Here is a 26,003-nt window from a genome sequence, read left to right on the forward strand (position 1 = left end):
ATGGGCAGAGGGGTCGTGAATTTAGAACCGCTTCAATTTGTGTCAGAACCGTATACAGTTCTTCATAAGTCAATTTCTGCTCACCTATCACTCTCATTAAATGTGTTTTCACTGATTTTATGCCAGCTTCTCAGAGACCGCCGAAGTGAGGTGCAGATGGAGGATTGAAACTCCAATCAATATTTTCAGCCTCGGTAGCATTGCGGAACAAAGTACGTAAAAGAGTGTAGGCACCACGGAAATTGGTACCACCGTCACTAAATATTCGATTACACCGACCTCTACGTGCTATAAAGCGTCGTAATGCTGCTAAGAACGCTTCTGAAGAAAGGTCAGAAACCAACTCTAAGTGTATTGCCTTAACCGCGAAACAAATGAAAAGGCAAACGTATGCTTTTGTGTATTTAGTACCTCTTGACCTTGTCATAGTGATGAGGAAAGGACCACCGAAATCAACACCAACACATTGAAATGGCTTTACCTGGTGTAAACGGCTAGAAGGCAAGTTTCCCATAAACGGCTGAACTGGCTTAGGATTCGAACGGAAACAAGTGTTACATTTGGAGAGCACGCGATGTATAGCTCGCCTAGATGAAAGTATCCAAAATTGCTGACAAATAAGGTATTGCAATGCTTGGTGACCTGGATGTAGGTGTTTAAGGTGGAAATGACGAATTATGAGGTCCGTCAGAGGATGTTGGCAAGGAAGTAAGGCAGGGTGTTTGCTCTCAAAAGAGAGCCCTGAAAGAGAAATTCTACCGCCCACCCTGAGAACATCATCTGAGTCAAGAAAAGGATTCAGTTTTCTGAGGGGCTTAGATAAAAGTTTACCTTTTCGAAGCTGATCGATTTCCACGGCAAATATATCTGCTTGAACTTGTTTCACCAGAAAAAGTGAGGCCTGTGTTAGCTCCGGAAAAGTCAACTTGCCTTGGCAAGGCGATGAAGAATTTCGAGTATTGAAGCAGAACCTTAAGACATATGCTAAAATCCGTTGAATTTTCGGGAGAGATGAGAATTTTGTTATTAGGTCATCAGTCAAGGATGCCTGAACTGATGTTATCAGGACAATTTTCCGTTCTTCTTCCGAACAGAGAGGAGAATCTTCCGAATCAACAAATGAAGTGCTCAGAATTTGGTTCGATCTCAACCAAGCTGGTCCCGACCACCACTTACTGCAATTTATCAATTTTAGCGGAGTTAAACCGCGAGAGCCAAAGTCAGCAGGGTTATCCTCTGATTTAACATGAAACCAGTTTTCAGGGGGAACAAGATTTTGAATTTTTGTGGTTCGATTGCTCACAAAAGATTTCCACTTATGAGGGGACGATTTTATCCAAGATAGAGCAACGGTTGAATCTGACCAGGCGAATAGGTCAGAAAATATACCTGATGGATAGGTTGAGACTACAAAGGAAATAAGTTTCGCTAATAATAGAGCAGCACATAACTCCAGACGAGGAAGAGATATGCGCTTAATGGGAGCAACTTTGGATTTTGCACAAATAAGAAAAGTTTCAATTTGTCCCGATGAATAAAAGAAACGAAAGTAGACGACTGCTGCATAACCTCTTTCACTACTATCACCGAATCCATGTAATTCACATCTGGTATATGATTCTGGAAAAATGCAACGAGGAATACGTAGATTTTGTAGATGAGAAAGTTCAAACTTACATTGATTCCAACAGTTTACGACGTCAGAAGTAGGGGTCTGGTACCACTGTAAACCTTGAGTCCAAAGAACCTGTATGAGATGCTTCATGAAAAAAGTAAAAGGAGTTAAGAAGCCCAAGGGGTCGTAAGTTCGAGCAAGTTGTGATAATATGCTACGTTTCGTGCAAATGGAATCTATTTTAGATGTAACAAATGAAAAAGTATCGATATTCGGATTCCAGCAAAGTCCAAGAATCTTCATGAATTCCCCATCAGTGAATGAAAATGACTGCATCAGCTGATGTTCTATTGGAATTCCTTCGAGGATTTCCGGCTCATTACTGGCCCATTTTCGCAATTCGAAGCCCCCTTTGTTCAAAAGATAAATGAGCTCATTTCTGAGATCAATGGCATTCTGAACATTATCGGAACCTGACACGACATCATCAATGTATATATCCTCATCAAGGATCCTAGAAGCTAAAGGACAACTATCTTTTTCATCTATAGCCAACTGACGCAAGGTTCGAAGCGCTAGAAAAGGAGCCGAAGACAGCCCATACGTGACAGTGTTTAACTCATAACACTTTATGGATTCTGAGGGTGAAAATCTCCAGAGAATGCGCTGATATTTACGATGATTCGTGTGAATCAGAATTTGCCGATACATTTGTCGTATATCGGCCGTGAAGACAAACTTATGTGTACGAAATCGGAGAAGGATGGTGGCAATATCCTTTTGCAACTTTTGGCCTGTAAGAAGGCAATCATTCAAAGATGAATGACCAGCCACCTTTGCTGAGGCATCAAACACAACCCTTAGTTTGGTGGAAGTGCTATCGGGTTTGAGAACGCAATGATGTGGGATAAAATAGGAGAATTCATCAGAAGGCATCCAATCTACCAATGTCATATGATCAGATTCCAAATAATCCTTCATGAAATCACTATATTGTTTCCGCAGAGAGGAATCTTTATTGAGTCGTTTCTCCAGCAACAAGAAACGACGCAATGCCAATGAATAGGTGTCACCGAATGAAACGGGAATTGATTGTTTGAAGGGTAATGATACACTAAAACGACGTGTTTTACAATTTCGAGAGATATCTTTCTTGAAAATCTCCTCACAGAGAATTTCATCGGGAGAATGTGATTCTGATGCCAAAATTGGAAGTTCTTCGAGTTCCCAGAATGCCTTCAAAGTTGCGTTCAGAGATGAATTTAGAGTCACATGCAATGAATTTACTACCTTAAAAGAAGAATGAGTTCTACCCATCAAGACCCAACCGAAAACAGTTTCGAGTGCTGAAGGTTCTCCTACTCCACCTTCTTGACGACCATCAAGAAGTAAAGAGGGAAATATTTCAGCTCCCAAAAGCATGTCGACACTACCAGGTTTATTGAAATTTGGATCCGCCAAATTCAGTGAATCGTGGAATGAAAATTTTGTTGTGAAGTTTGGCAAGTCTGAACATATTTTTGGGATGACAACAGCATCGAAGGTAAAGATTGGGTGAATCCCTTCTCGGGGGCGGATTGTGCAAGTGGCAGTGGAAGTTGATGGTGATGATCTTTCTCCTTTCTCCTTTCCTTTCTCCTCGCCTTTTATGCAAAGAAATGATTTAGATAATGTTAACCCTAGTGAAGCAACACACTTTTTAGTAATTATATTAGTTTGGGAACCACTATCTAAAAGAACTCTGACAGTTTTATAATTCCCCCAGGCATCGAGAATTTCTACCTGAGCTGTAGCGAGAAGAACGTTGGAAGACGCAGTGGTAGTGAAACTCTGAGCGGAGTTACATGAATTGATATCAGAAGAAGAGGGAGAGGTTTGTTTTTCATTTTCATCGGAATCGATATGGAGCAGAGAATGGTGTTTCCTAGAACAAGTGCGACAACTTGATTTAGAAGCACATTTCGAAATGTCATGCGCTGAATGCAAACAATTAATACACCAATTGTTACTTTGGGCAATTTTCAATCTTTCAGTTGGAGTTTTGGACAGAAATGAATAGCATTTGTAAATAGTATGCGGTGAATTGCAAAAATTACATTTTATTTTTGAAGAAATATTATTAGTTTGAGCCAGAAAAGTGGAGGTTGATTTACTCGAGGAAGGTTTTTGCTGTTTGGTTTGAGTTTGAGCAAGTGGACTGTATTTGGGTTTAATGGAGGTAGAGAGAGCTGCAGATTCTAAAGCGGTGCACTGATTCAGAAGGAAATTGTGTAAATTTCGGAACGATGGAATATCTGACGAGCATTCTTGTAATTCAAAACGTTTAATTGTAGCGTTATCTAGTTTCTGAATAATCATATGAAAAAGTACAAAATCCCATTGATCAACTGGCAAACCTAAGTTTTTCAAAGATGACAAATTCTCAGAGAATGTATCGAGTAGGTTCCTCAAACCTTCAACCGACTCATTTGTCAACTTTGATATGTTCGTGATATCTTGCCAATATGAATTCGCCAAAAGACGTTTATTTTGATAACGTTTAGTCAAGGTGTCGAATGTAATATGGTAATTTTGTGCTGTTAATGGAAAACCTTTCAACAATGACAAAGCTTGAGATTTTAAGGAACTTAGAAGATATTGGAATTTTTCAATATCAGACAAATTAGCATTATTGTGAATCAGACTAGTGAATATGTCATGAAAGGTTGTCCAATCTTTATAATTTCCGCTGAATGATGGCAAAGAAATCTTCGGAAGTTTGACATTAGGTGTAACTTTCAAGGATTTGACCGAAACATCACCACTGATTGTGGGGAATAAATTATTATAAATGGTTTTTATGGTGGAATATGTATCATTGAATGCTGACTTTATCTGTTTTTCTGACACTAAATCAGGGTTTTCTAAAACTGAAATGGTTGAAATAATTGAATTGTGAGTGTTATGAAATTTTTCATGAATATCCTCCAACTCTTCATATCGAAGTCGGAATCTAACATGACGACTTGCATCATCGACCGCTGCTGTCGCTAAAGAAAGAATTTCCTCAACATCGTCAATTTGTAACTGTCGAATAGCATAATTTTGTTTCAATTTATTAGCACTCATAATGAACAAGCTGAATGTAAATAAATAACTAATAAGAAATCAAATTATACTGCAACACTCAATATGTGAATGGATTTATCGATAGTGAAAAAAATTAAGTCAAATATTGAACTGAAATAATTTCGAAACAATCGTCGAAGCAACGAAAATTAAAGAAAATCCGGCTCGAAGGTCCAATGTTACGATAGCTCAGAAAATTTAGAAAAATAAGGAAAAAGAATTTGAGAAAAAGAATACACAAAAGATACGTTGGAAGCACTCGATCTACCTTTGTTGGAATGAACGCCAGAGTTGGAGATGGTACTTCCCAGTATCTATTGTCTTGAGAAAACTTGCAGAAAATAGCGAAAATGTCCAAAAATTTCGTGATTTCGATTGAATCAATTCACGGCGTAGCGCACTTTTTGGAACGAGAATTCGAACTGATCTCTCGCCCATATGTCACCATATGCAGTCCGAGATTTCCCAACGTATTTTATTACAACTAAATGAAATGAATAAATGAACGGAATAAATGTGAACATTAATTGAAGAAATCGACGCATTGATTCAACGATTGTTTCGAAACAAAATAAATAATTATATAACTGAATTTAGAATAAAATTAGAACAAAATAAACAATGAGTGTTGCATTAACAATATATATATATATATATATATATATATATATATATATATATATATATATATATATATATATATATATATTTCTTTATTTCATTTAGTCGACGTTTCGATCCCGATGGGGACCTTCTTCAGGACTCTACAATAGCAATAGAAAACAGTCAAAATAAGGCAATCACAAAACATGTCAAAATAGTACATACCGAAATACAGAGTTCTAAAAATTTTATTTGAACACAAATCAATAGCTCTCAAGAAAGCAACTAACAAGAACATCAACAATTTCATCGAAAAAAAGATCTGATACTTCGTTAGTAAAGGAGTAGAAATCAATTATAATAAGTAAATAAGGTAAACAGAATAATCAATAAAATGAGAGGTTGTCAAAAATGTTGTCAACCAGGCTTTCCACAGAATACACGCACATGACAGATGAAACATAGAATAGCATTAAATCACATTGGTCGCAGTAATTCACTCTCACCAAACTCAGAACAAATGCGATTTTTAGAAAGATTCCATGAACCCAAACCAATCCCCTCTCACAGAAATGGCCTAGCCTAGAACACAGAATTCATTTTCACGTTATCCCTACGACTGCTGAACTTGTTGAAATTCTTTCTGTATGTGATCCATCCAATTCACTCCCACCGAACTGGTCATAATGAATCAAATAAGAATAGATGGAGCTGATATTATTTACATCCCTTCTGTAGTTCATCGAACAGGTTTGGCGTTTAATATGATACATCTCTAAGAAACATTTTTTTCTTCCACTAACTTCAATTTCTAGGATTTTGGTGGAATCATAATTCATTGGATGATCTTTGTCCCGGGTATGGTCTGCTAGGGCACAAATGTTACTTGAATTCTTGATGTCGCTTTTGTGTTGAGCAATCCTTCTCTTCAAAAGCTGAGACGTCTGACCAATGTACACCTTACTGCATATTGAACAAGGAATACAATATACCACACCTCTCATATTCTATCATTCACTCGACTGTATAATCTGTCAATTTTAAAATAAGATTTCTGAATCAACATAATTTTTGTGGTCTTTAGGAGGTTAATTAATGCGTTTGTCATACCATTAATTAGGGGAATAGACGAGTAAAGAATTCTACCCGTGTTCTCAGTGTCCACAGTGGTGGATGTGCTCCTCTCTCCATTCGTTGACCGTGTCGAAGGAGTGGTATTATAAATCAATCTGGACAACAACCTTCTTGGGTATCCATTCTCTAGCATCAACTGTACCAACAACCTCAGATTCTGCCGCCTTAGACTTGGATGGGCAACCTTTTCGATGCGATTCTTCAATCCTAAAATCATGTTTACCTTTTGTCCATGTGAATGATTAGAAAAATAGTGTATGTATCTCCCTGAACTTGTTGGTTTTCGGTGCCAATCCAGAATCAGCCTATTTTCCAGTGTTCGAATCACCCTTGTATCCAGGAATGGGACTCCATTCGCGGTTTCTTCCTCCAAAGTAAACTGTATACTTTCATGTTCACTGTTAAACCTGTCTAGAACGAAAGCATCCTGGTCTTTAGGTACAGCACATATTAGATCATCAACATATTTCTTGATGAAAGGAATGTGAAAAGGAATACTAACAAGAATGCCGTCCAGAAGGAAATCCATTACTATTTCAGCAATGGATGGACTGAAGTTGGAACCCATAGGGGAACCGAGCACCTGCTTGAAGAACCTACCATTAAAAAGAAAATAGTTTGAAGAAAACAGGAACTTGATGGCATGGATGAATTCTCCTTTTGGTAGACTTGTGTGGTTTTTGATAGTATCCCACTTGTTCTCAACAGCTGAAACTGCCAACTCGACAGGAATGTTGGTGAAAAGAGATACAACGTCCAGGCTGATCAGGACATAATCAACAGGTGACTGGAAATCATTCACATACTGGGCCAAAGCAAAGGAATCTTCAATAAAATATCTACTTCTGGTAGAAGAAAGATATTTAGACAGGATGTCTGAAACAAAAACTGATAGTTTGGATGTGGGGGTGTTAACAGATGATATTATTGGTCTCAAGGCAAGAATGGGTTTGTGGATTTTTGGTAAACCGTAGAATCTAGCTGGAACTGAATTGTGAATGTCCAGTGATTTACCTTGTATTTGTGTTATGTGGCCCTCACTGACCCATCGTTTAATCAATGCATTACATTTACCTTGTATTGTAATGGTTGGATCTCTGTTAGTAAGAAGTTGGTAATATTGTTCATCAAGTAAAATTTTGTTGGAGAGCTCTATGTACTGATCCTTATCCATCAAAACCGTAACATTGCCTTTATCAGCCCGTAACACAAGCAATTCTTGATGTTCACTTAGGTACCTCTTACAGTGGTAAAATTCTCTCTGGAAAACATTATTAGTCCTTTTTCCAGGTTTGATGTAGTTTGTGATAATATTAACAGCTTGGGAACGTTTGATGTTCGTTCCCTCATCTGACAGTCTATCATTAAGATCAATAATGCTCTCTACATCTGACAACAGCCTCGACATGGAAACCTCCCTTAAAGGAATATCAATGCCGAATTTGGGGCCCAGTGCTAGAAATTTCAATATTCTATCTGGTACAATAACAGTACTAACATTCTTAATTCACCTTTCCTGTGGTTCTACTCTCTTTAGAAGTTCATCCGATAGAGCTCTCACCTTCATCAGATTTCTCTCCCTGATAGCAGCAAATTCTCTTCTGTACCTTCTGGACTGGTAAGTTTCAAAACGACTTAGCATCTCTGGTGGAAGCAACCCCTCCTAGATCTGCCACAACCTGGAAGAATCACACTCCATTCCTCCTATCCTGGTCACAGTCACAGTGATCTCAAATTGAAGAACGAGACGCCTTGATTTCTCCAACATAGGATACCCAAGAAGGTTGTTGTCCAGATTGATTTATATTACCACTCCTTCGACACGGCCAACGAATGGAGAGAGGAGCGCATCCACCACTGTGGACACTGAGAACACGGGTAGAATTCTTTACTCGTCTATTCCCCTAATTAATGGTATGACAAACGCATTCCTGTCGAGTTGGCAGTTTCAGCTGTTGAGAACAAGTGGGATACTATCAAAAACCACACAAGTCTACCAAAAGAAGAATTCATCCATGCCATCAAGTTCCTGTTTTCTTCAAACTATTTTCTTTTTAATGGTAGGTTCTTCAAGCAGGTGCTCGGTTCCCCTATGGGTTCCAACTTCAGTCCATCCATTGCTGAAATAGTAATGGATTTCCTTCTGGACGGCATTCTTGTTAGTATTCCTTTTCACATTCCTTTCATCAAGAAATATGTTGATGATCTAATATGTGCTGTACCTAAAGACCAGGATGCTTTCGTTCTAGACAGGTTTAACAGTGAACATGAAAGTATACAGTTTACTTTGGAGGAAGAAACCGCGAATGGAGTCCCATTCCTGGATACAAGGGTGATTCGAACACTGGAAAATAGGCTGATTCTGGATTGGTACCGAAAACCAACAAGTTCAGGGAGATACATACACTATTTTTCTAATCATTCACATGGACAAAAGGTAAACATGATTTTAGGATTGAAGAATCGCATCGAAAAGGTGGCCCATCCAAGTCTAAGGCGGCAGAATCTGAGGTTGTTGGTACAGTTGATGCTAGAGAATGGATACCCAAGAAGGTTGTTGTCCAGATTGATTTATAATACCACTCCTTCGACACGGCCAACGAATGGAGAGAGGAGCACATCCACCACTGTGGACACTGAGAACACGGGTAGAATTCTTTACTCGTCTATTCCCCTAATTAATGGTATGACAAACGCATTAATTAACTTCCTAAAGACCACAAAAATTATGTTGATTCAGAAATCTTATTTCAAAATTGACAGATTATACAGTCGAGTGAATGATAGAATATGAGTAGCAGATAGGGAGGCTAAAACGTTTCTAAATCTTTTGACATCCTTCGGGTTCAAGCAGAAAATTTTTCAGCCGACCAGGAACAATAATTGTCTCGACAACATCTTCACAAATTTTGACGCACAGGATGAGTATGCGGACGTGATACCGACAACGTTCTCGGACCATGATGCGCAGATCCTTAGTGCGAGGATTCCCAATAAGCTTAAACCATATAAGTACATAAAATTGCGACCTCTTACTGCCGAGGGTTTCTTCGAGATGCATGGTGCTCTCCAAAGAAGAGATTGGGGTTTTATTTATGACAATACTTTGGATTTTGAGGCACGCTTCAGTATGTTTCATCAGAACATCGTTGAAGATTTTGTGATGTCATTCCCGGAAAAAAAATTGAGAGTCCAGGATACACGAGCTGATATCGGTTGGTTCACCCGCGAAATAGACATTAGAGAAAACTTGTTGCTCATAAACTCGATGTATCAGTACTATGCATCGTCTGATCTACGCGAACACAGGAACAAACTACGTCTGGAGTATAGAAAAGCAATAAAGAGAGCAAAATTATGTTATTACAACAGCAAAATCGAATCTTCAGATAATAAGTCAAAAGCGGCCTGGCGCATAATAAATGGTTATATCAAAGACGGCAGCAAACGGGAATTAGCCAACATTGATGCTGACAGCTTCGGTGCGCATTTTGCAACTGTTGCGCAGAAGGCTCTGCATAGTCTACCCCAAACCAACGTGCGCTTCGACGAGACCTTCCGAAAACAGATTCCACCGGGGAAAACATTCAGTTTCCAGGAAGTTGGACAAAATGTAGTGAGAGATATAGTACGAAATATTAAAAATAGTAACTCTGCCGATTACTATGGGCTTTCAATTAAAGTAGTGAAAAGAAACATCAATTCTATCATATCTCCGCTTACCAAGTTGATTAACGAGGGGTTGATCACCGGCAAGTTCCCTAAATGCTTAAAGGTCTCCAAGGTGATCCCTGTATTTAAAAAGGGCGACAAGAATGATGTCAACAACTACCCTCCGATTTCTCTCGTGCCTGTCTTCTCGAAAGTGTTAGAAAAAGTTATGTCTACACAGATTGTTGCATATCTCGAGTGCAACAACTTGCTAACTGATCGCCAGTTTGGCTTCCGCGAGGGGAGGAATACAGTTGAGGCGATCATCGATTTTGTCAACTCTACTATCGAAAGCTTTGAGAATAAGGATCACCGTCTGGCCTCATTTGTCGATCTTACAAAGGCCTTTGATTGTGTACCCCACGACAAGCTCCTCGAAAAATTGAAAATATATGGATTCGACGACAGGGCGATGGACCTGATGGCTTCTTTTTTGAGCGAGAGGTATCAAATAGTCAGCTCGGACGGAACACGATCTCAGATGAGCCCCATTAATATGGGAGTGGTACAGGGTTCAGTTTTGGGACCAGTGCTATTTCTGGTGTATATTAACGACCTACCAGATTATATACCTGAAGTTGAAGCTACATTATTTGTAGATGATACTACAGTCGCAATAAGGGACGTGAACTCACAGACATTGCTTGAGCGTTCACGTATAGAGCGAGTGAGGCTCGTGGAGTGGTTCACGGCAAACGGCCTCAGTGTGAATGAGGAGAAAACATACAATATGATTATGACCTTGGGACCGTTTGATGGGGAAGACGACATGGTTCATTCAGTAAAGTTCCTCGGTGTTCATGTGGACTCGGCGCTCACGTGGAGTAGCCACATTGACAACCTACTGGCCAGGCTGAGTCGAAATATTTTTGCCCTGAGAACTCTATCCTTTTCCCTGACACCGGACATGTTACGTGCCGTATATTTTGCCCTGGTAGAATCACATCTGAAATATGGCGTCCTGCTGTGGGGGGACAGTGCGGGTCGTGAGGCTGTTTTCAGACTGCAGAGGCGAGCGATAAGAGTTTTGGGAGGGCTGGGCTACCGTGACTGCTGTAGAAATGCCTTTAAAGATTTGGGTATTCTTACATTCCCATCGCTATTCATATTGGAGAGTGTTATATATATTCATAAAAACAAGAATAAATATGTGCTACAATCTGACATACATGGATATGGTACACGGAACAAATCACTCATTAGGAAAGATTTTCTGAGATTGAGTAAATCCCAGCGCGCTCCTGGATTTCGAGCGGTGTCTTTGTACAACAAACTTCCTGGTGGGCTGAAAAATCTGCGAATGAACGTTTTCAAGATAAAAATAAAAAAGATGTTGACATTGAAGGTATTTTATTCAATTGACGAATTTTATAATATGACTCTGGATGAAACTGATTTGGCATAATATTGTTCTGGAGCTGAGATTTAATATACTATTTATAGCATTTATTTATTTATTTATTTTATATTATGTTTCTATTATATATTTATTTATTTTAGCATAATATTGTTCTGGAGCTGAGATTCAATATACTATTTATACTGCTGTTTGTAAATTACCCTTAATGACGTGTGAAAACAATGTATTATTTGTATTAATCACCAATAAATATCTTATCTTATCTTATCTGGTATATTGTATTCCTTGTTCAATATGCACTGAGGTGTACAGGGTGGGCAAATTTCGATGTTTTAGCACTACAACTTTTGAACCAGAGGAGATAGACAAAATCTGATACCCACTTCTCGATCTCTTTTTCTGAGAAACTAACAAGGGTAGTATTCATTTTTGGCCACCTTCTTTTGTTTTCGAGTTATAAGCGAAAATTGGAAAAATGGCGATATCGAAAAACATTTATATCTCCGCTAATACTGAGGATAGAGCTCTGAAATTAAAACCTTAGGCACTTTTTTACGTAGAATCCAGTGGCGTGCTCGTATTTTCGAAAGGGTTTTTAATTACAAGCTATGACCCAAAGTTATGTTTTTTCAAATGGGAACACTTAATTTTTGTGCCATTTTCTGAAAGCTTAATTTTTCCTGATTTCAAAAATATATAACATCGTATGATTCGTATCAAAATAAATAACAGAAAATGGTCAAAAACCTTTTTTTACTTAAGAGTCTCAATATTTCTATGGTTTCAACTGTTGATGAGCCTTTCTATAACAAGAGCAGTGTCCTTCCGTCAATCTGATTATTTGTATGCTTTTCACTTGTTTCTACAAAATTCGATTCTATATTTATTTCATACAAATAGTTTCGAAAAGATAAACGAACTTGGAAAAAGTTTCCTAGGTAGCTTGAACACAGTTTCAAATATTCATTTATTGAAATATCGATAAGAGGTGTCGACTGTGCATTGTGCAATTGTTATCATTATTAGGTTAAATATTATTTCTTGTTTGTCCCTTCGTAATTAAACTGTTGAGTTCAATCATATATGCATTGTTTCATATGCTGTTTAAAATGGATTGGTACTTGTGCGTATTGATTCTGGAGACCTATGTAAATAATCTCCTGATACATGCATCTCAATACAACTCTTTCGATTGAAAAATTCGATCTTGTGGTTTCTCCGTTATTTCCAAATCAATTTTTAGATACAAAATTTATAAAACATATCTAGATTCGAATTTTGTAGAAAAAAGTGAAAAGCATAGAAATAATCAGATTGACGGAAGGACAATGCTCTTGTTATAGAAAGCTCAATTTTTCTTTGTTCATCAACAGTTGAAACCATAGAAATATTGAGACTCTTAGGTGAAAAGAGGTTTTTGGCCATTTTCTATTATTTATATTGATCCGAATCATACGATGTTATATATTTTTGAAATCAGGAAGAATCAAGCTTTCAGAAAATGACAGAAAAATCTAGTGTTCCCATTTGAAAAAACATAACTTTGGGTCATAGCTTCGTAATTAAAAACCCTTTTGAAAAGACGAGCACGCCACTGGATTCCACGTAAAAAAGTGCCTGTATAATGTTTTAATTTCAGAGCTCTATCATCAGTATTAGCGGAGATATAAATGTTTTTCGATATCGCCATTTTTCCAATTTTCGCTTATAACTCGAAAACAAAAGAAGGTGGCCAACAATAAATACTACCCTTGTTAGTATCTCAGAAAAAGATATCGAGAAGTGGGTATCAGATTTTGTCTATCTCCTCTGGTTCAAAAGTTGTAGTGCTAAAACATCGAAATTTGCCCACCCTGTACATTGGCCAGACGTCTCAGCTTTTGAAGAGAAGGATTGCTCAACACAAAAGCGACATCAAGAATTCAAGTAACATTTGTGCCCTAGCAGACCATACCCGGGACAAAGATCATCCAATGAATTATGATTCCACCAAAATCCTAGAAATTGAAGTTAGTGGAAGAAAAAGATGTTTCTCAGAGATGTATCATATTAAACGCCAAACCTGTTCGATGAACTACAGAAGGATGTAAATAATATCAGCTCCATCTATTCTTATTTGATTCATTATGACCAGTTCGGTGGGAGTGAATTGGATGGATCACATACAGAAAGAATTTCAACAAGTTCAGCAGTCGTAGGGATAACGTGAAAATGAATTCTGTGTTCTAGGCCATTTCTGTGAGAGGGGATTGGTTTCGGTTCATGGAATCTTTCGAAAAATCGCATTTGTTCTGAGTTCGGTGAGAGTGAATTACTGCGACCAATGTGATTTAATGCTATTCTATGTTTCATCTGTCATGTGCGTGTATTCTGTGGCATGTCTGGTTGACAACATTTTTGTCAACCTCTCATTTTGTTGATTATTCTGTTTACCTTATTTACTTATTATAATTGATTACTACTCCTTTACTAACGAAGTATCTGATCTTTTTTTCGCTGAAGTTGTTGATGCTCTTGTTAGTTGCTTTCTTGAGAGCTATTGATTTGTGTTCAAATAAGATCTTTACAACTCTGTATTTCGGTATGTACTATTTTTACATGTTTTGTGATTGCCTTATTTTGACTGTTTTCTATTGCTATTGTAGAGTCCTGAAGAAGGTCCCCATCGGGATCGAAACGTCGACTAAATGAAATAAAGAAGAGTGACATTATAACACTTATCAATTTTCCCACACCTCTTATCTAACTTATAACTATTTTTGTATATTGGGAATTAAAATTGTTGATATATATATTTATATATTTTTTTTTAATAATCACTGTTTGCAACAGGTTTTACCCATACTTGTCGGACTGGTCGTCAAGACAAGAATGGCAGCTACGATTCCTGCAGGAATTGGTCCTGCCGGAATCTGTCGCAAGATAGGTGGCAATATAATATATATATATATATATATATATATATATATATATATATATATATATATATATATATATATATATATATATATATATATATATATATATATATATATATATATATATATATATATATATATATATATATATATATAATTATATACAGTAAGATAAATTATTTGCCGAATAAAGTAAGGAGGTGTGGTTGGGTATCTAGGCAATTTAGAAAAGATCAACAGTCTATCGTCTATTCATCTATATTTCGAACCAATATGCGGTTCTTCTTCAGGATGCTAAAAATCACACAAATTACAAAGTTGGAAAGTTGTAAAAACAGCAATCTATGCTTACATCTGACAAGACAGAATTATTTAAGATGATAAGTGCAGCTATGAAAGGTCTTCTACTCATATAATTCAATAAAAATCACAATAAATGTAGAAATCTCAGAAACGTTGCCGTAATGCATATGTCAATTTTACAGGTTAACATTCATAGAACAGGGGAACACAGAGAAAACAACAATTCACAAAGTGACATAAAGTCATGTTTATCTAGATGGCCTACGATCTAAGGATAACAAACAACTATATACAACACTTAAATTCTTCAAGTCAGTCTTCTTATTTATATTATTTTCATTTTCATTTATAAAACACATTTCAAGGAAACTTCTTTTATTATAGTTAGAATTGGTACATAATATTTCAACTTCATCAAACTTAAAATGGTGGTCTAGAGAGGACGAATGGCTAGCTAATGCACATCTATCAGGTCGTAATCTGGCGTCACTCTTATGTATTGAGATACGTCTTTTTAAACATTGTGATGTCTGTCCAACATACACAGACTCACAGTTCTCACATGGAATGCGATAAACCACGTCAGATCTAGACATGGTGTGGATCCTATCTTTAGTTTGGCTGAAAAGAACGCCTACTACTAAAGGATTGTACTTCGCAATTTTTATGTTCTCAATTTCTTTTAGAATTTTGGTCAATTTACCTGTTAATGGTGGAATGAGGGGCAGGCTTACATATTTGTCATGTGTGGCAGGTTCGACTAATGTCGATGTTCTTATTTGTGGGACCTCGTCGATTTGGTCAGAAGTTAGAGAATGCAGACATCTGTTCAAAAACATCTTAGGGTAACCATTGTTCTCAAAGATCTTAAGCAACTTTTCTTCACTGTTATGAAGAAAGTCTGGATGGCAGATTTTCTTAATTCTACGAAACATACCTTTAATTAAGTTAGTTTTCATAGCCCAAGAATGGTTGGAACTATAATGTATATAACGACCTGAAGAGGTCGGTTTTTGGTACCAATCCAATTTTACAATGTTACCTGCACATCTGATAGCTTTGGTGTCAAGGAATGGGACACCATTTTCAGAATCATTTCTTATTAAGTTACACCCAGCAATGATCCGATTTCGCAAGTCTTCCACATTTTCTACTGGAGCGGTATAAACTAATGATTTTAGATGGCCCCATAGGAAATAATCTAAGGGGTTTAAGTCCGGGGAACGAGCAGGCCATAAATGAGGTCTACCTCTTCCAATCCAGCGATCTCCGTATGTTAATGTTAAAAACTCACGAGCAACCAAACTAAAATGCGCTGGTGAAAAATGTTGTTCGCCCTGTATCTTCGAAACAAAGAGGTTTTTCAAAAATCATCCAAGGACAAAACATACTTAAAATAGTCCAAGGAACAACCCCCTGAATTTTTGCCGCATGTTTAGGAAACACCCTGTATATTCATTCCAATAAATAAAACTTAACTATGATCTACTGAATTTCTTCCATTATGCCCTGTTAGTCGCTAACTCTTTCGCTTCTTTTAGGTTCTATGCTCTCCTCTGTATTTCACTCATTATTGTTCCATCTGTCTGTTGTGGTCTTCCTCTCTTTGGCTTCTCCTCTATTCTCGCCTCCCATACCTTTTTAACTTGTCTATCATCTTCCATACGCTGTAAGTGTCCCCACCATCCCTAGGTAGATTCTCGATAAATGTTTGGTGCGGTATCTACAACAACAATTTGATTTGCCCTAATATTTTTCAAAATAGAAATGAGAAATTTATGAAAATTTTTAGATACATAATTTTGTTTGTTAGAAAACATTCCAATGGAAACATTGTGGTTGCAACAGAATGGATCTAATGCGCACTAACAAAAAAAAAGTGCGTAAATATTTGACTGAAACTTTTGGAAACAGATGGATTGGGGAAGTGGAAAAATGACTTAGCCTTCTCGATCCCTTTATCTGACACCCTTGGCTCATTTATTAAGGAAAGGTCTTTGCGGTACAGACTAACAGTAGGGAGCAACTGCTACAAAGAATTATTGGTGTTTGCGATATTATTAAATCTCAACCGAATACGATAGCGAAATCTCTGGCACAACTATATCAACATGCTCAAAAATGCATTGAAATGGGGGGACACCATTTTGAACAATTTCTGCTGAAATGAAAATACTTTATTTATTTTGTTTTTGATTCGTTGTTTTCAAGTTTGAATATTTTTAATTTATTTGCTGTTAATGTTTCATTCTTCATCCAGTTTGTGGACTAAAAATTAAAAATTTAGGGTAGGCATTCGTAAATGGTTAAAAAACTGCAATTTTCGAAATAATTCTACCGATAAATCGTGATTTCTTGAACTACGAAATTTATTTCATAAGTAAATGTTTATTGATCACCCTGTATGACGGTGCCAAGCAGAGATTTAGAATTTTTATAATGAATTGATTCTTTGTGGTTACGAAAACGAAAAAAAATCATGATATCAACTTACAGGGTGATACAATATTCAAGAAAATAGAAAAGATCTAAAATTTTCCTAGTCCGAATCTGATATATTCGACTTCAAAAATGTTGAAGGAAGGCGACAGTAAACGGTGACAAAACTTCAAAATTTGAAGGTATTCGGTGGGTTAGTTGAAGAGTTATTGAACTAAAATAAATTCACTCTTAAGGGAATGTTCATTGTTCATCCTGTATGACCGTGCCAAGTTGAGATTTAGAATTTTATTGTGAATCAATTCTTTGTGTATGCCAAAACGAAAAAAAATTATAATGTTCACGTACAGGGTTATCAAATATTCATGAAGATAGGAATGATCTGAAATTTTCCTAGTCCGGATCTGATTAACTTCATTTCAGAAATATTGAAGGAAGGGGATAGTAAGGGGTGACAAAACTTCAAAATTTGAAATTATTCGGTCGATTAGTCAAAGAGTTATTGAACTGTGAAATTTCACTCATACGATGAACATCACGCTGTATATTCAAACGAAGGCACTCAGGCGATTGAAACCATTTGGTACGAGTCCTCTACGATGTCCTTAACTTACAGTTTGTTGTATTCTTCCCGGGACACCCTGTATTTTACTAAAAATATATTTCTGCCAATAATTCATATATGTATTTTATCTTGGATAGCTCATGGAACATTGATTGTGAGTTGCTTACACCTGCACAATGCAAGGAGAAATGTCCGTTATTATATGTAGAAGATCTAGTTGGTGGTATATGGATTCCAGAAGATGGTGTGGGTGATCCATATAGAGTTTGCACATCACTTTTGGAGGAGGCTATGAAAATGGGTGAGATACTCATTATTGTTCTCTAAACATACTAGAAATTACAGCATTTTTCGTGTTATTTTGGAGAATTCTGAATTCAAAAGTAATGTGGGAAAAAGAGTTCGCATAAAAGTGCTTATTTGGATGTTTATGTTTAATGACTTATTTCAACTATAATGCACTATGCATACTGACGACGTTATTGATCAGTATTTCATAAAAACAAACAATTAACAAGTCTCTTTTCTTTTTCAACGGAAATCACTTCATTGTAACTAATCCATAGAAACAATGCATCAAGATAATTTCCAAAAACTTTTCTAACTTATGGTAATAAAAAGTTACATCTTTTTAACTTAAATATTTCACGAAAATTATCAGGAAACTATATCCAATTTTTCGGTTTTTGTATTAGAATGACCAAACATTAATTTTCAGGAGTCACAGTAGTAGAGAACTGCCCTATAACCAAAGTTCTACAAGTAAATGACATTGTCAAAGGTGTGGAAACAGAAAATGGAACAATTGATTGTGAATTTTTCGTGAACTGTGCCGGATTTTGGGCTAGAGAAGTTGGTCAGTTATCAGAACCTTACATAAAAGTACCCCTTCATGCTGTGGAACATTACTATCTTCATACAAAATATGTACCTGATTTGAATCCTTTAACTCCAGGTAATGAGTAAGCTATATTATTGATCCCTAGTATCTGGGAATAAGCAATTTAGGTAGAATTAGGTTATTCCTATTTCAGCAAGCAAAAGTTTTTACTTTAATTTTGTGATGTTTAAAGAGTTTGGGGCTTATATTGAACTCAAAGTTGCGATTCTAGGAGCATGTTACATCAAAGCTCAGAGTGGCATCTGAAGGGTATTTATGGTCATAGGCATTATCTGCCGATGAAATTTGAAAAAGTTCTGCTTGAAACTCTCGTACTTTCTCAGTTTAATTTATGTTGTGCAGTGTATATTCCTTGATTAGATTATAACTGCTTATATCGAAAACCGAAGATAGAAAATTCTTATCTCCGACTTCTTTACGGCGTAAAGAGGAGAGACCACATAACCCCGTATTTGGATGAATCAAGTTAGCTTAATATGGCGTATAGGGAAAAATTATGTGTTGCTTCTATTCCAAAATCTATAGAAATTTAAATCACCTGCCTACTTATTATACAATAATAATAATAATAATAATAATAATAATAATGACCCGGGAAGCTGTAACCTGACGAAGGGTCTCTGTCCAGGGTAACGGACGAAGCCGTGTGGAAAGTAGCTCAAGAATTCTCCCACCGTAGCTCTGCAGATCGTAAAAAGCGATCAAAGGCCGTCTACCCCACGACACGGAGTATGGTGAATTTGAGGAATAGGAATATAGAGCCGCTGCCTGAGGTTCGTCAGGGCGTGTCTGGAGCAGGCGCTGGACATGACAGTATGCGGGACGTCGGTGACAGACTGCTGAGGAGACGGGCGTCTGTCGAACAAAATGCTACGCCTCCACAATCTCAAAATTCTGGGAGAAGAATAACACGAGTTTTTCCGACTGCTGAAGGTGCTGAAGATCCCCAACCAGCACTCACCCAAGCAGGTCTACTAAGAAGCCGCATGAAATGGACAAGTTCGATAAATGAAACGATCATGCGCATATATTATGAAGTATATATATATTTTATATTTATTTATATATATATGCTCTATATGGTGATTGAAAAAAAAAATATATATATAAGGTGTGTGAATAAGTCTTTTCCGTTTTTTTTTCAAATTTTGAGCCTTTATTGTGAAAAAATGGTTACAAATGAATTATTGAAAGTATTGGCCATCGCTAGCTACAACTTTTCCCCATCTTTCTGGCAACATACGAATCCCGTTGCGAAAAAATTCGACCGGTTTGGCCTCTATCCAGTCATCCACCCATTTTTTGGCTTCCTCGTAGGAATGGAAGTGCTGGTCAGCCAGGCCATGCGTCATCGATCTGAAGAGATGGTAATCAGACGGAGCAATGTCTGGACTATACGGCGGGGGGGGGTAGGACTTCCCATTTGAGCGTTTCTAAGTATGTTTTCACCGGCTGTGCAACATGTGGGCGAGCATTGTCATGTTGCAAAATAACTTTGTCGTGCCTGTCGGAGTATTGTGGCCGTTTTTCTCGCAGTGCGCGGCTCAAACGCATCAATTGTCGTCGATAGACCTCGCCTGTGATCCTTTCATTCGGTTTCAGAAGCTCATAGTAAACCACACCTAGCTGGTCTCACCATATACAGAGCATGAGCTTGGCGCCATGAATATTTGGCTTGGCCGTCGATGATGATGATTTTCTTCGCTTCGGATTATCGTAACGGATCCACTTTTCATCGCCAGTCACGATACGATGCAGAAAACCCTTTCTTTTATGTCGCTGAAGCAGCTGTTCGCAAGTGAAAAAACGCCGTTCGACGTCTCTCAGCTTCAGTTCGTACGGCACCCAATTTCCTTGCTTTTGGATCATTCCCATGGCTTTCAAACGCTTGGAAATGGTTGTTCGGTCAACTCCCAATGCTTCAGCAAGTTCTTCTTGCGTTTGACACGAATCTTCATCAAGCAAAGTCGCCAATTCTTGATCTTCAAAGATTTGCGGCCGCCCGGAACGCTCCTTGTCTTCCACGTCGAAATCGCCACTTTTGAAGCGTCGAAACCATCCGCGAACACTTGAATCATCGACACAACCTTCTCCATAAGCTTCCTGAAGCAACCGATGCGCCTCGGCAGCAGATTTCTTCAAATTGAACCAATAAAGTGAAACTTCCCGCAAATGACGTCGACTCGGCTCAAATTTCGACATTTTCACGATTTCAAAAATTTATGATGCGAAAAAATTTCAACTAATGTGTTAGTGTGGAATTGTTGACAGATGAATAAGCTTTGATTATGACATATGTAACCATTAAATACTCGCACAGTATTGGTGGCGCCATCTCTTACAAAAAACGGGAAAGACTTATTCACACACCATATATATATATATATATATATATATATAGTTGTATATTGGGAATTAAAATTGTTGATATATATATATATATATATATATATATATATCAACAATTTTAATTCCCAATATACAACAATAGTTATAAGTTAGATAAGGGGTGTGGGAAAATTTTCCCACACACAAGAATTTATTTAATTCTTCTTCAGGGCTTCTGAAATACAATACAAATCCTTCACATATTCAGTTTAACAATAACTTCGTTAATAATTCACTTACAGAATGTGAGGTTGAAAAGCAGATTGGCATTACACAAATCAGATATTGCAAAACATCCGGATAGATGCGCACTAGCAACCCATGCATTCAATTTAAATCATAAAATAAATTTCGAAGAAGCAAAGGTATTAAAAACGGAAAAAAATTACAAAAAAAGGTTGATATTGGAAATGATAGAGATAAATAAACAGGAAAATATTATTAACAAAAAAACAGACACAAATAAGTTGAGTGCTATATATGGATATTTGTTAGAAAAATCGGAAGAAAACATATACTTTTTCGATGGTCCAGTTGACGAGTGAAAGGAAGAAGGCAGATTACGAAAGTGTCAAAAACAAACAAAACAATATACCTATCTAGCCAGTTGACACAAAGGAGAAAAAATAAATAAATTAAATATTTTAAGTAATATATTTTGGTTGTGAAAAAAATGTTTTTATTTTGTTGACGTTTCAAATTGAAGAAAATCATTGTCGTTTTAATGTCCAAAGGATCAATGTGAATTGAATTAAGACAAATGTTTTGTAGTTTTGCAAATTTCCTAAACATAACCTCACATTCTGTAAGTGAATTATTAACGAAGTTATTGTTAAACTGAATATGTGAAGGATTTGTATTGTATTTCAGAAACCCTGAAGAAGAATTAAATAAATTCGAAAGCTTGGCAAGGAATAAAGAGTTTTCTTTTATTCTCCAAAATAATCGAGTCGTTTGACCCTTATCAATAGTTCACAGTTATACACTAAAGACTCTTAAAAATAAGTTTGAAGTTTAATCAATAAAATGGGTTTCTTTGAAGAAATATCTCACAATTATGGTCCTGAAACAACGAAGGAACTGAAATTATGGAGTACAAACAACAGGAAATTAGCTGCAGCTCTAAACAGGCGAATATTTCTTTTGGAGTGTAAGCGACAGGGACTTATACCAAAACATATAACATCAAATGTTAAAAGTATAATGGGATTATTTGAGTATAATAATCAACGATTGAATCGAAAAATACGCGAATTCAATAATTCAACAAGCAAAAAAATAATAAACCTAGAACTGTGTCAGGTTAATCACAAAATAAAAAGACTGGAATTACTCAACACCCAGATAAGACAGAGTTTACAACATTTACCAGAATATATGCTTATACAGTATCAAGACCGACTGAAATGCTCGTTCAACAAAGAGTTCCACAAGATTAAAATGACAAATTTAAAGAAAATCAACAACCTCAAGACAACTAGCATTCCGAACGTAACAACTCAAGATAGATGGATAAAAAATTTATCTGACAAAGAAATACCAAATACAGTCAAAAGTCTGTTATCATTAGGATCCAAATTCAGTGTAACAACTACAAAAAAAGATATAAACATTGATCGCATAATAGCAGATACAGAATATATCCTAGAAGCAATACCAGATGGAAGAAAAAATGTACAGAGAGCGAAAGTCACAAATGCAGTCACAAATTATATACATAGACCTATAGAAGAAAATTCTCTGATACAAAAATGGTATAAGGACACCAAATGGTTTTTAAAAGAAAACAATGATTTAATTATATTGAATAGTGACAAGGGTGCAGTGACAGTTGTAATGAATGAAAAAATGTATAATGAAAAAAATTCAATCTATTTTAGAATCCAAAGATTTCAAGAGACTACCCAGAGATCCCACACAGACATTACAAACAAAATGTAATAAATATATTGACAAACTAGGAGAACTGAAATACATAACAAAAGAACAAATGAAGCAAATGAAAACATACAACTCTGTTGCGCCAAGAATTTACGGGAATCCAAAAGTTCATAAAGATGGTTATCCCATGAGGCCAATAATATCAAGTATAAATAGTCCAATGAATTCCTTATCTAAATTCATTGCTGACATTTTGAAAACCGCATATGATGAAGAAAACCAATATTATGTCAAAGATACATTCCACTTTGCAACAACAGTTAACAATTTCAAATTACCAGAAAACTACACACTAATCTCCCTAGACGTCATAAATTTATTCAGTAATCTGGACAAAAATGACATTATTGAAGTCCTGAAACAAAAATGGGACATAATTAAAGAACATACAAAAATCAATATGGAGCTGTTTATGGAAATTATTTTGTTTATATTGAATAACAACTACTGCGTGTTCAAAGAAAAATATTACCTTCAAATATTTGGATGTGCTATGGGTTCTAAACTAAGTCCAAGACTAGCCCAATATGTCATGGATCACTTGGTAAAATCATGTGTGGAAAAGTTACCATTTAATATACCCATTTTAAAAAAATTCGTAGACGACTTATTATTGACTGTACCAAAAACACATATACAGACTACGTTGAAGTGTTTTAACTCTTATTCCAAAAACTTACAATTCACTTTGGAAGTAGAAAACTTGGAACAATGTGTACCTTTCTTAGACACAAAAGTACAAAGACAAGATGATGTTATAAAGTTAAAATGGCATAGAAAAGAAACCCACTCAAACAAAATGATCCATTATAATTCAGACCATAACATAAATATAAAAATTAACATGATAAAACAAATGAAAAATAGAATAAAAAGAATATGTCATGAGTCTTACATACAGGAGGGAATACAAAATTTATTGGAGATATTAAGACAGAACGGATATCCCTATGGAATGTTGAAGAAATTATTGTATGCAAGTGACACCACAGAAGCACCACAACTAATAAGAAGCGAGGAAGAAACAGAGGAAATTCATTATGCATCATACCCAAATATACATGGATTAACAAAAAAACTAATAAATATATTTAAACATGAAAAAGTGAAAATTGCTATTTATAATAAAAAAACTGTGGGCAATTTATATACAAAATTAAAAGATCCTATTCAAACACTATTAAAAAGCAACGTAGTCTATGAAGTAAAATGTGAAGATTGCGAAAAAATATACATAGGACATACATCTCAATGGTTGAAAAGCAGATTGGCATTACACAAATCAGATATTGCAAAACATCCGGATAGATGCGCACTAGCAACCCATGCATTCAATTTAAATCATAAAATAAATTTCGAAGAAGCAAAGGTGTTAAAAACGGAAAAAAATTACAAAAAAAGGTTGATATTGGAAATGATAGAGATAAATGAACAGGAAAATATTATTAACAAAAAAACAGACACAAATAAGTTGAGTGCTATATATGGATATTTGTTAGAAAAATCGGAAGAAAACATTTACTTTTTCGATGGTCCAGTTGACGAGTGAAAGGAAGAAGGCAGATTACGAAAGTGTCAAAAACAAACAAAACAATATACCTATCTAGCCAGTTGACACAAAGGAGAAAAAATAAATAAATTAAATATTTTAAGTAATATTTTTTGGTTGTGAAAAAAATGTTTTTATTTTGTTGACGTTTCAAATTGAAGAAAAGCATTGTCGTTTTAATGTCCAAAGGATCAATGTGAATTGAATTAAGACAAATGTTTTGTAGTTTTGCAAGTTTCCTAAACATAACCTCACATTCTGTAAGTGAATTATTAACGAAGTTATTGTTAAACTGAATATGTGAAGGATTTGTATTGTATTTCAGAAGCCCTGAAGAAGAATTAAATAAATTCGAAAGCTTGGCAAGGAATAAAGAGTTTTCTTTTATTCTCCAAAATAATCGAGTCGTTTGACCCTTATCAATAGTTCACAGGTATATATATATATATATATATATATATATATATATATATATATATATATATATATATATATATATATATCCTTCTTATCAGTCGAATTCCCTTAATAGATTCACGATATATATATATATATATATATATATATATATATATTATAAATGAAGTTAAGAGTCTCAGGTATATTTAGATCAATGAGATAAGGGTTTATCGACTCAATGTTTGGAAGAATAAATAAAAAGATGAACTCTTTATTCTTTGCCAAGCTTTCGCATTTTTTTAATGCTTCTTCCCAAACTACACAGAACAAATGTAACAAATACATAGGAAGGTTGCAACAACAAGGATATATAACAGAAAAACAGGCTAAACAAATGAAGACATACAACTCTGTAGCCCCAAGAATATATGAGAATCCAAAGATTTACAAGGAGGGAAACCCTATTAGACCCATAGTATCCAGCATAAATAGCCCAATGAATTCACTGTCAAAATTTGTGGCTGATATCCTCAAAAGTGCCTATAATACAGACAATCCATATTATGTAAAGGATTCATTTCAATTTGCACAGGATATTAACGATTTTGAAATACCAGATGACTACAGACTAATTTCCCTGGATGTCGTTAATTTATTTGGTAATTTGGACAAGGGTGAAATACTTGAGATTATAAGACTCAAATGGAACATCATTAAAGATCATACGACTGTAGATATGGAATTATTTATTGAAATAATCGAATTCTTGCTGAACAAAAACTATTGCACATTTAAACAAAATTTCTATCTTCAAGTTTTTGGGTGTGCAATGGGTTCAAAACTTACACCCATCCTAGCACAATATGTCATGGATCATGTAGTGGATTCCTGCTTGATTAAATTATCATTCAGAGTAGGTACTTTTCATAAAGAGGTTTGTGGACGACATCATATTGGCAGTACCTGAAGATCATATTCAAACTACACTCGAATGCTTCAATTCACATTCTGCAAATCTCCAATTCACCATCGAAATAGAGAATAATGAACAAGCAGTACCTTTCTTGGA

At 35.9% G+C, this 26,003-nt stretch overlaps 1 protein-coding gene across 3 annotated transcripts in view; it reads left to right on the forward strand.

Moving 5' to 3' along the window:
- LOC123672379 (pyruvate dehydrogenase phosphatase regulatory subunit, mitochondrial) overlaps positions 1–26,003 on the forward strand; it is a 280,794-nt gene that overhangs the window by 76,362 nt on the left and 178,429 nt on the right. For all 3 annotated transcript variants that reach the window (XM_045606473.1, XM_045606474.1, XM_045606475.1), the window contains 2 exons: positions 17,894–18,057; positions 18,475–18,711. In XM_045606473.1, the coding sequence (XP_045462429.1) occupies positions 17,894–18,057; positions 18,475–18,711 (401 nt within the window). The remainder of the gene's footprint in view (positions 1–17,893; positions 18,058–18,474; positions 18,712–26,003) is intronic.

This window comes from Harmonia axyridis, chromosome 2, assembly GCF_914767665.1.
Source record: "Harmonia axyridis chromosome 2, icHarAxyr1.1, whole genome shotgun sequence".
Lineage (NCBI taxonomy): Eukaryota > Metazoa > Arthropoda > Insecta > Coleoptera > Coccinellidae > Harmonia > Harmonia axyridis.